This window comes from Xiphophorus hellerii, chromosome 5 (assembly GCF_003331165.1).
Source record: "Xiphophorus hellerii strain 12219 chromosome 5, Xiphophorus_hellerii-4.1, whole genome shotgun sequence".
Classification (NCBI taxonomy): domain Eukaryota; kingdom Metazoa; phylum Chordata; class Actinopteri; order Cyprinodontiformes; family Poeciliidae; genus Xiphophorus; species Xiphophorus hellerii.
The window spans coordinates 18,572,219-18,584,150 of record NC_045676.1 but is presented as its reverse complement, the minus strand read 5'-3'; the positions used below and the strand labels follow the sequence as shown (position 1 = coordinate 18,584,150).

The 11,932-nt window shown below is 36.1% G+C and overlaps 1 protein-coding gene across 1 annotated transcript in view; it reads right to left on the bottom strand.

Moving 5' to 3' along the window:
* The window catches only part of vwa11 (von Willebrand factor A domain containing 11), a 28,803-nt gene that overhangs the window by 1,034 nt on the left and 15,837 nt on the right, over positions 1 to 11,932 (bottom strand). Inside the window, exons 2-17 of the mRNA XM_032562626.1 lie at positions 8,137 to 8,326; positions 6,523 to 6,659; positions 6,283 to 6,427; positions 5,909 to 6,002; positions 5,525 to 5,653; positions 4,895 to 5,081; positions 4,182 to 4,351; positions 3,982 to 4,094; positions 3,442 to 3,558; positions 3,170 to 3,343; positions 2,957 to 3,086; positions 2,716 to 2,868; positions 2,507 to 2,599; positions 2,051 to 2,322; positions 1,349 to 1,482; positions 841 to 1,000 (exon numbers count right to left, since the gene is read on the bottom strand). Coding sequence (XP_032418517.1) covers positions 841 to 1,000; positions 1,349 to 1,482; positions 2,051 to 2,322; positions 2,507 to 2,599; positions 2,716 to 2,868; positions 2,957 to 3,086; positions 3,170 to 3,343; positions 3,442 to 3,558; positions 3,982 to 4,094; positions 4,182 to 4,351; positions 4,895 to 5,081; positions 5,525 to 5,653; positions 5,909 to 6,002; positions 6,283 to 6,427; positions 6,523 to 6,659; positions 8,137 to 8,319 — 2,391 coding nt within the window. The 5' untranslated portion in view covers positions 8,320 to 8,326. The remainder of the gene's footprint in view (positions 1 to 840; positions 1,001 to 1,348; positions 1,483 to 2,050; positions 2,323 to 2,506; positions 2,600 to 2,715; positions 2,869 to 2,956; positions 3,087 to 3,169; positions 3,344 to 3,441; positions 3,559 to 3,981; positions 4,095 to 4,181; positions 4,352 to 4,894; positions 5,082 to 5,524; positions 5,654 to 5,908; positions 6,003 to 6,282; positions 6,428 to 6,522; positions 6,660 to 8,136; positions 8,327 to 11,932) is intronic.

The following is an 11,932-nucleotide window of genomic DNA, read 5'->3' as shown; positions in this document are numbered from 1 at the left end:
TTTTATGATTAATCACTTTACTTTGGAATAAAATGCCACAGTGACAGTCTTAATATTGGATTTAAAACGGCAAAGGTCAGTGATTGGTCCAGAGGAATCAAAGCCAATAGGAGGAACTCTATTCTAAAATGGACTAGCAGCCGGTGGAGGGAGGTCATAACGAGATGTGCTCGCTTCTGGGAGTACCAGTTCAAGACTTGGATCAATTGAAATTTTAACACTGTTGCATGGCCTTTTAAGAACTGAAGTGACCTTTCAAATCAGTATGGTATTCTTAAAAAAATATCACTTTTTGGTTAGGTTTAAAAGTCTATTTCTAGAGCTAATGGAAATGTTTGGTGCATTTGGTAATCCATTTAATGTAGGAGCAAAACTCAAGACAAACCAATGTGACCTAAAAGTGTTTCAGTTCAATATTTTATAATAAAATTTCCCCAACATAAAATTTACTATAGAATGCGAAGAAAGTCCCTCCAAACACAGGAGATCCATGGGCATCTTTCTCTGGCTATTTAAGGTTTGCCAGTGCTTATCTTTATTTAGCAAAGATAAAATGTTGAAAATGTGACTTTTTGGCCTATAGTTCTGTCCAAATTTGATCTAAGCCTTGACTTTAAAACTCATGTTTGCTTTGATCAGCCCAAAGCAACTTTTGACCTAAAGTTGTCATTTTTAATGTGGATGTCTTTTCATTTTTTTCTTATAAACCACATTTTCAAATTGTATGAAAGTTTTAGACAAGTGTTCTTTGCAGATGTTATTTGTACATAAATCAGAATAAAATCCTGTTTTGTTCTACCATGTTTTCTTGGAGAGCCTAATGAGAATATGTCATCTTACCTTATTGACAACAGACAGTCTCAGAACAGCGTAATTGGAATCAATGCCTCTTGATGATTTGGCTTCAATAGTCAGAGTGACATCAGTGCCTGATTCTGTGTCAGTAGTTGGTGTAATAGTCAGTGTAGCATTAGCATATTCTCCACTTAACAAACTGAGTCTGTCAAAAGATGTAAAAATTAGTTTTAAAATTATGTTGCAAGAATTTGTGAACTTCAGTGTTAAAAAAGATCATTTATCATAACATGAATATACTCCAACTAAAAAGACAATTTGCATTATCATTATTATCATTTTTACAGTTATCAATTAAATTCTTAGTTTTTTAACTTGTATATTGCAATATGTAGGCCAAATTTTGCTGCTCATTAGTTCAGTAGATTCCTATGAGTCTTACATAGATGCTTGATGTCACATTAGAAATGTTTTCCTCCCACCCCAATCCTATAATGTCAGTTTTATACAGGAACATTTTGGAAAGAAACCATATAAAGCAGATTTTTCTCACGTTTTTGGGTATGACATAGGAAAGTCTCTGTCATTTCGGGCGCTGATGGTGTATGCACCCCCTTCACTTTGGGTCATCACACTGAAGGGAAGTTTAAAAGTTTCCCCTGGCTTAACACTGCTTTCCACTGCAGCCTTGAGAAAGAAGAATCACGGCACATTGTTAGGGAGGACCAGTTTCTATCTTTTCACACCAAAATATATTTTAATGTTCTTACATACAATACTAGGCACAGAGAGTATGCTTTTTATTCAATTATGAAAACTTGGAATACTACATATAATCAGGACGATGCATTTCTGCAGTTCAGTGTCAAGTCTTAGCTGACACTGAACTGGCAATGGCTTCCAGACATTGCTAACCTGTAGCAAATCGTTTTTAAAGGCCTTCTGTTGTCCTTAGAATGTTCACTTGCCTACTTTGTTTTTCTTTTGTAAATTGCAGAATCTGCTGCCATAGTTAAACATATGTAGGCGTATTGAGCAGAAAATGGGCAAAAAAAAAGTGTAAATGACCTTGTGTAGCCTTTTGCATGATCACTTTAAAACACTAAAAAGTTGATTTGCTTGCTCAAGGCAACGTTTTAAGATATAGATTATTGAAACTTTCACACATAATTTTAATCTGAATACTCTCCATTTTATTGATGTCATCAGTCAAACGTGTATTTGGAAGATGTGACAAGATACTGCAAGAACAGACCTGGATATTAACTTTGGAGACGGACATCTGGGTGGTAGACTGTCTCTGAAATTTGCTGTTAGACACTGTGTCTGTTCCTTTCAGAATGAGCACAAACTCCCCCTGAGGAACGGCAACAACCGTGACCAGGATCTCTCCATTCCCCATGTCAGTCATTGTGCCATTGGTTACAACCTCTGGACCAGACATTGTTACCAAGCCAACCTCTTCGATAGTTGTTGAAGTTGGACCTTTTCTTCCTATTACTGAGAGCATCAGGGTGGCAGGCTGATCTGTTTTTTATTTGAAAAGAAATTTGTTTTAGTTTTGTTTTACTTTTTTATTATTATTTCCTGCAACATAAGATAGAGATTACAAATTTCTCTCATGAATTTCTCTCTAAACTTCAATAAATACATTTTAATATTTCACTTTAGAATACTGTACATACAAAAAATACAGAACCGTTCTGTGTACCTGCTCGTGGACGTCCACTGAGTACTGCATAGCCTGAGTGAGGTCCTGTGAACTTTTCGACAAAGTCATAGATAAAGGTAATTGTGCTCTGGCCTGGGAACAAACAAACAAAAAAAGTTAGGATAAATTCAAAATACATCCGATGCTACTGGTGCATTAACTTTATTTAGAGGTAACAAAAAAAGATGAACAAATATATGGTATCTTACCTGTGACTTTGAGTGTGTATGGCTGACTGGATATGATGTTGATCTGCCAGGTTCCTGACTGCTTGTCAGCATACAGACGGATTCTCCTGAGGTTACCCACTGTGTGGATGGTTCCCAGTTTACCATTGGCTTCAGTGTCAGTCTGGGAAACACCTATAAATGTGAAACATGCAACATTAGTCAGCGTGGTTACTCTCAGAGAACAGACAGGCAAGACATTTTCTTTAAAACTATGAGTTACCAGCAGGATTGGTCAATGTGAAAGTTAGTGATGTTCCTGTGATGTAGATAGTGATGTTTTTCAGAGATTCATCCAACACAAAAGGGAAAGTCTCCTGCTCTGCAACAGTAGCTTGCTGAAGAACTGTTACCTGCCAGAAGGATGGATAATTCAACTCATGGTTCTTTAAACCAATTCAATCACTTCCAGACTAATACATGTAAATAATCCTACCAGAGCAGAAGTTGAGGTGTCAAGGATAATATCTGTAGCCTGAGGGAGTTGGGCCTTGGACACCTGGATAGCCTGGCCTCCAGATGCCAAAGCCAAGTCTTTATAGTCACTGAAGGAGGAACTTGCTAGAGACCGCCGCCGCCTCCTGCTTGCCCCCGTCATAAAGAACGAGACCTATGGAAAAGAGATCATGGAAAGATTAGAACCTCCATCTCCCTAATTGTGTAGACTTGCTATGCTTACGTCATCGTTTAGTGCTTTTTGATGTTTACCGTTGATTTTGTGCTCCTCATGAGAGCAATGATTGTGTCTTTCAGTTCAATGTCTTTGGCTATAGCATCAGTGAAAACATAGATGTTGGATGAGGAAGGGGCTCCAGTGAGAGCCAGCTGAAAGAATGAAAAGTTCAAAGTGACGATTCACAGTTACTTTTAATGCTTCCTATAGGAGTGCACCGATTGCAGTTTTCTGGCTGATCGCTGATTACCAATCTTTAAAAAGCCTAACCTTCTGATTCCGATTTTAGCCGATATCAATGAAATGTTGCTAAAATTAGCAAATGTGCAGACATGACCTGGTGGGCCGGTCTGTCAGTCAAGCCTCTCTCAAGGGAGAGCAGAAGAGGATGGTGGCTGATTTTTGCTGAGGTAGATAAACTCGGAGGATAAGATTGGCTCTTCAGATGTAAGTATCAGCCTATCACCGATCTCCCAAAATCAAGGAAATCGGTGCCAATAAATCAGCTGGCCAATAAATTGGTGCACTGCTAGTTTCCAGTTGAAATTGTAAAACATCACAGTCAGTTCATGTACCTGAAGTCCTGATAGACACATCTCTGGTGTGTCTCCACCACCTGCTGCTTTGAGCTTGGAGATTTCTCTTTTCATTTTCTCAGCATCAGTTGTCCTGATCATAGGTCCAAACTCTACAAATACACGCATAATTGAGCCAAGCACAGAGACTAACCTTTAAGCATCTGCATTTAGGATTAGTAAGGTAAACTTGTTCATACCTGGGTCATTAAAGGGCACGAGGATGTACTCAGATGGTTCATCTTGTGTTCCCTTTTTGCTGTCAATGATTTTATACATAACTGTCCTAGCTGCTTCAATATCATCTGACATGCTGCCGGTGGTGTCAATGACAAAGCACACCACAGATGAACGAGCAATCCCCATCATTCTATGAGAAAAGGCAAGCATATTTTTTAATTGCAAAATTTACTTTTAGGCAGTTTGTACGCTGACATACCATAGTAACCACCTGCCTAATGTGTTCATTCACCATTTGCTGCCAAAACATCTCTAACCAGTCAAGGCATGGGTTCCACTAGAGCCCAGAAAGAGAGCTGTGATATCAGGCTCCAAGTTGTTAATAGGCAATCCTCTATGTTCTCCAAATCTGAAGATGAAGCCTCCATGTATTGGACTTGTCTGTACAGTCAAACTCAGATGTTTGGTTGGCTTGAAAGTACTTAGATTGGAAGTCAACTTTCAAGCTTCCCAAAGCATTTTCAAGCTATATTTACTCATCTTGAAGAATGGACCACACGGCCCATCAATGTCCCTTGGCTGCCCATGGCTCTGAATTTTTGCTTGGGTTCTGACATACCCCACTGACTAATAGGCAGGATTAAGTGTTACTTACTTCCTCAGTCAGTGATTCTAAGGTTGTGTCTGTTTAGTGTATTATATCTTTTTTTTTTGTCTTTAAATCTTGTTATACCTCAAAAAGTCATGGTTGCCTGAAGCCAAACGAATGTCTTCTAACAGTTGGAGGCTGGCAGCTACTGCTGCATTTACAGCAGCATCATGAAATTCCTTATTGTCAGAGCGGCGCTCGTCTTTGCTGATGCCTCCTCGAGGAACTGTGGTGCTGGTGAGATCAGATTCACCTCCATGGCTACATTTGCCTGAAACAAGACAGGAGGAAGAAGATAAACTGGGTCTTAATAGACGCCTATCTGTGGAGTATTAAAATAACTTTTAAACATTAATAGTGTCTTCGAGAATTTAGATACAATTTGGTTTGGAGAAAAGACTGCATACTGGTTTTTCATGCTAAGTAATAGAAAGTATTTGAAGAAAGGAATAAAGTTATGTGCTGCCTACAAGATTTCTCAAAATGCATTCCTCTTTTTTTGCAGGACCATGTCAAAAAGGACAACATTTAGACTTCTCCAATAAGATTTTGCATGGTTGCATTCAGACAGAGTACTTAACAGTGGACAATAGATGTTCCACATATTGCTGGAGTTACTTAACAACAAACTTTAAGAATTTTTTAACTTCCTTACTACTCTGGGACTGGAGGATTGTGTTGTTTTAGATTTGTTGTAAATATGAGATAATATACCTTTAGGTTTCTGAGAAGAAAAGATTCCCATGTAGCCTGATGTGAGTTTCTTCTCATTCAGGATGTTGGAGAGAATCTGATTAGGACATTTTCTATTGGCACAGTCGCTGCAGGTCGGAGTGTTCACATCTGCACAAAAGAAGAAAAAAAGATGGCAGTGGAATTTCACAATTTTTAAATAAAATTTTGTCAGGTGAATAACTGTAAAAACACTTGCTAATTTATTTCATTGGCTAAATTTTGAAGACTTTCTAAGCCACAAGTACGCAATCCTTGCACTTTGGACACCCGAGTGTTTTTCAGGAAAGTATGACTCAAGTTGTCCTCTTTAAGACACTTCACCCCACCCACAGAAAATGTCCTTCTTTATTTCAACACTTTTACCTGCCAGGTTTTCTAGAGGCAGGTCTGGTCTTAAGAGGTTGACATATGGTTTGGTGTATCCCAGTTCCACCCAGTTACTGTGGCTGTAGAAATCCTGAGAATCAACAGAAACAATCATGCCTTGAAAAATCAGTTAGCTCATAAAAAAGTGCAATGGCCACCTCTGCATCTTATTTACACTCATATTATAGCATCCTTTTTAACTATCTATAAGGCATTTAAACCCTTTTCCTCTAGTTTTTTATACGATACATATGAAACAATTGAAAAAAAGTACTATAAACAATAGACATACAGTATATGTACTAGCTTGTCTTTTGTTATCATTTTGAGCTATTTATTTTTAAGATTTTGTGTCATTTGACCCCTCTCACTTGTATTGTGTGCAGGACTCTGCCCAATGTTTCCCTGGCAGCCTTGAAGTTCTCCTTCTGAATGTTAGCCTTGATGGCCGCTACGCCCTCAGTGATTAGTCCACGTCCCTCTAAGAAAGCTTCGGAGTTGAAGTGATGTGGTGGACTGAAGTTTGGAGAAATTTTCAATGCAAAACATTTTACTGGATGCGTTCATTTTAATTCAAACTTCTTTCCACAGTATTTTTCTTCCCACTTTACCTGTTTACAAAGTCACGGTCCACCAGGCTGTTCTGGGTGTAGATCTCTTGAAGAGCTGAGTGGAACTTGGCACCGGAGACATCTCCTGGTGCGGTGGGACCCAGACAGGCCTGGACTAACTCTCCTGGAGAAGAACCCTAAAGTTCAGAAGAAGTCAAAAGGTAATAATTAAGAAAGTGAAAAAAACAACGCAAGAAGTTAAATGGTCATTTCTCCCCTTCTTCATTGCAAAATTTCATTGAATGTAACTCATTAATATGAGTTACATGTTGAGTTACAATGCAATGCTATTTGCATTGTAGTTAGTCATGACATGAGTTAGGTTTCTCTTTGGTGTCAAATGTGAGGTAATATTCTGAGAAGTCATAAAATGTGACAAAAACAGTTTTAACTGTTGTGACTGAAATAAACTTCGAATATTTTTATAACGTTTTATGCTGTGTTACTTGTGGCTATGATTGAGTGAAATATGTTCCTGAACAATTGTGAAGGACACATACACATTTACCTGAATCTTTCTTTTTCAAGATGATTATCAGTCAAGAGCTTAAGGAGTGCTAGTTTGAAACAGGTAGTGGGTATCTTGATTTTGTCTTTACCGAGTCAGGCACAAATATTGCATCCATCCTCTTAAGTGCTCAGAGAGATTTTAAGACTCTTTTCAAGTCTAAACTGTGATGCGCAATGAAACAGCCAAAGATCTCAGAGATAAAAGTGGAGATTTTTATCGAAGCAGAGAAGAGGGTATTTGTTGTTTTCGTGACTAGAATCAACACTGGTGGGGGGAAAATAGTGAAAATGATAAAGTGTGCATGTTTAAAGTGAAGGATAAATTAATACAAAGATGTTAAAGAAAATAACACAAACAAGAGTACTGTGACTAAACTAAAATAAGGTTATTTTATTGAGTCACGTAAGAGAAAAATACGACTCTTTGATGAATTTGAATATCACAAACAACCTTAATTTACTTAAGGAATTCAGTCCAAATAATGAAACATACTATATACAGGTATTCAGGATTAAAACATAAAGTTTTGATTTGATATTTAAAGTTTTGAGAAATTGAATTTTGGGTTTGGGTGATTATTAATAAAGATAAATAGTTAAAATATCTTAGTATCCAATACATTATATAAGCTTAGCTTTTTGAATAGAAACAATGAAAGTGATTAATGCAGTGTTTGCTGGTTTAATAAACAGTCTTTTAAAACCAAAGCAGCACATGAGCTAATTCCATAGAAGCTCTCTAATGCTCTTTTTGAAAATACATTAGCAAAACCTTCCTATCAGAACAATGAGTGTTACTAAGATTATTGAGAAGAAAAAAAAGAGATTAGAAATTATTTATATACTCTTGCATTAGTTTTTATATTATGAACTAAGAGTTAAAATGCTGCTTGTACACTTCTCATATGTTGTTATCAAGGTAATTTGGGTAAATATAAAGAACTGAATAAAGCAAAATGTGAAGGGGTGTGTGCGGGTGTGTACCCGTGTTCTCTTATTTTTACTGTCTATAAAATGGACAGTAAAATGTGATGTCAGAGTCCAGTTTCTATATGTTGACCAAGAGTTTTAGTGTTATTGCATGTGCTTTTTCTTCCTTCCTACCGTAGGTTTGAACTCATGACCGGCTGCATCAGCCACCGCCCGGCACGTCTCTGCAACCTTTTGCAGCAGGGCCGTCCCAGTAATGCTGACATGAGTGGATGCCCCTCCCCCGATTGGAACAAAAGCCAAGGCAGGGGACATCAGACTCAAAGTCAGCAAGGCTGCACCCAGCAGTGAAGTCATGATGACTCTAGAGAGATAAATAGAAACCAGTTCATTATTAAATATGACAGAAATACGCCTGAATTTTGTAAGTCTGAATAATATTTCCTCATGTTGAATCTAGTGAAAGTAATATTTTCAGAAAAGTAAATGCAACAATTCAATATAATTATGTAAGAAACTGTGACAGGAAAAATAAGCAAGAGAATAGATCTATATTCATGAATACTAGATATATAGGCCTGTCTCAATAACACATATTGCTTAATAACAATTTTGTCCCAGAATTTATTGCAATAAACGATATTGTTTATTGGAGACCATTTTCAAGTAACATACTGGTAATGGCATTATAATGCAAGAACACATTCTCAAATATCAATAAACTTTAAATTCTAATGAACATTTAACACTGGAAGACATTTTAGATATCCAAAATAAACAAAACAACAGAAAAAGCAAATAAAATTAATTATGAAGTCTCTGTAAAAGCTTGTTTAACAGAGCTAGTTGAGACCAATGCATTAGACTTAAGGCTTTTGTCTGCGAGAGAAAAGAGGAAAACAATAAACAATGCAAATGGAAATTATTGAGCTTGTTTTAATTTGTCATGCAATTAATTGATTTATTGCTTATTGTGACAGGCCATCTATATAATTTATTTCCACAACACTCATAGCTGTTCAGTTCAGAGATGTGAGATAAAAAAGAGACAGATACAGAAAATCATTCAACCAGTTTCAGCTCGCAGCCAACCTGGTATCCTGGTCCTTCGTTTATTTTATCCTGTATTAGTTACTAATAAGGGTCTCAGTAAACATGAACATGGTTGAATAGGAAAAACGTTACACAGGTAAAGTGATTAGAATTATTCTAAATAGACATGAAAAACATATATTCATACCTTAAAGTGAAAAAAGTTATAGGACTCAAAAGTAAATTAGATGCTGTTCCTGCAAACTTATGACTTAGATGAAGGCAAATTATACACTCTAAAATATTATACACTCTAAAATTTCACATTAATAAAATAACTTTGGTTATTAGTATTATTGAGAAAAACCAAGAGGCTCTAAAAAGACATATATTATTACAGAATCAATAAATTTTAGCTCATACCTGAATAATTTCCAACAGCAATGACCCTAGTTTCCTCCCCCCCAAAAATGTAAAGCAGAGTTTCACTTTTCACAGCTTTATATACACAGAATTTTGCAATAACTGGGTGGAGAGTGGCTCATACCTACATGACAAAAGTCAGACTTAACAGGAAGCTTGGACAACAAGATAAGAAAATTACGTCAATCAGTTTTCTCCTCCCTGACTTATTCCAACGTGCATTTTAGAAAAAGGTACAAGTACCCAGTAAAAGGGAGTGGAGCATGATTAACGGTTTGTAAAATAATGAAATATGTGCCAGAACTTTCAATTCAATTAAAATTGAAAAAAGATTATTCAGAGGAGAGAATTAGTGACATCTGCTGTTCATTTTGTGGTACTTTAATAGTTTACAATACACTCCTGTTGATATAACCATCACTGCTCCCTACAGTTACATGTATTTACATTCATACTGGCATTTACACAATCTATGATGTTCTCACTTGTTTTTAAATAACATTTCTACTGTTCTTGCTCATCTGATTTTCTGCACTGGTGCAGAAGCAGATGATCATCAGTCCCTGTTGTTAATAACTCAAATAACCCAAAAGTGCAAAGAAATCAATATAAATAACTCCATAAATTAAGTTGTATGGAAATAAAGTGAAAAACTTTTTTTCTAATATTGAGTACACATGTACATTATGTACATTTTTGAAAACGTAAGCCTACTCAGTGGCTTGTTTTTTGTATATTACTCTGACACATTAGCAAGTTTTTGGTGTGAAGTTATATATATATATATATATATATATATATATATATATATATATATATAGCATCATATATATATATATATATATATATATATATATATATATGATGCTGTTAGATCTGAATTTCCCTTTTGCAGGACAAAAAGGCTGTTTCCATTCTATTCTGTTCGATTTTGAATTTGAATACAAAATCAAACAATTTGAAAGCCAGTTATGTTTTATAAATTCCTGAGCTGTTTTTTGATGTATATTGTGTTCAAACAGACTTTGCAGCCGTTTGTCTGATTTCACAGAATGGAAACAGGATTTAAATGGACTTTTGTTTAACTGATGAGAGTCTTTTTGTTGCCTTTTAAAGCTTTCATGGGTGGACATGCTGTTGTGCTTTGGATAATTTTTCTGCTCAATAATTCAAATCCATTTAAGACAAAGTCTCAATGTAATGGCTTGTTATTCCTTTTCAAAAATGCCTTATACAGAGCAGAATTCAGTGCTCCAACACAGACACAGTGCTTTTTCCCATGGATGGCATTTTTTCTCAGTGTCTTGTTATGGAATAGTAAACACTGACCTTAAATGAGGCAATTGAGGCCTACTCTTATGTTGTTCTGGGGCATTTTCATTCCGAATAAACACTGATAGACTATTTGAGTAATTAATAGTCCTGGGAAAGTTCCCCACTGCATTTTATTTGTGGATAATGTGTGGATAATAATCTCGTTGCAGTTTGTTGGAGTCCCAAAGCAGTAGAAATTTGTTAATAACACATTCCCGACTGATAGATGCAAATTATTTTGTTTTATTTATTCTACATATCTGGCAGTAATTAGCCAGATATGTTGCCAGTGAACTGGAACACAACTTTCCCAAAATATGGTTAGCTTAGCAACAATCAATTCATGATTTAACAAGGAGGGTAAATACCTTTGGACATAGCTAGTTTTGATTGCTTTATCTATTCAACATAGCAAGTTGTTTGTATACACTAAGGTTACATTTGTCTTATGGTAAAATGTGTTTGCGATTCTTGAACAAAAACAGAAAATAACATGTTTGTGGAAGGTCATATACTTTTTTACAGCACCATATGATAGAGCAGATACAGTACATAGACCATTAAAAACTACAAAGGGGAATTTTTGTGGTTAAACATAAAAACCATGTGACTTTTAAAACAATTATAAAGAATTTTATTATCAAATTGAAAGGTAATGAAAGGTAAAAGGTTTCTTTACTACTATGCAAACTTTAGGAAATACTTGGATCTCTCAATTTTTGTAGGTAAACCTTCTCTATACCTACAGAAAGTTTAGTCAAAATTTTACATTGTCACAGCCATGCTTTTTTGCAGAATAATAATAATAAAGGAAAATGTACTTTTCCATAGCTGATCTAAGAAAAACAAACAAACAAAAATCTGCTGGAGCAGAGTATCATCACAACAAAAGTACAATTGTATGGTGAGTCTGTCAGGATATGTGTTTTTCTGTGTATTTATTTAGAGTTTTCTGTGTCCCTGAGTCTTCGTGTTGTCCTGTCTTCCCCTTGATTGTTTCCCAGGTATGTCTCGTTTCTGTGATTACCCTCCCGTGTATTTAATGTCACCTGTGTCTCAGCGTCTCTGTCGGGTCCTTGTCATTGTGTTCCTGTCCATGCGTGTAGCCTGTTGCTACCAGTGCTGAGCCCTAGCCTTCCGCTCTACTGTGCTGCCAGGTTTTTTGGACTTTTGGAATTATTTAACTCTATTCTCATCATTA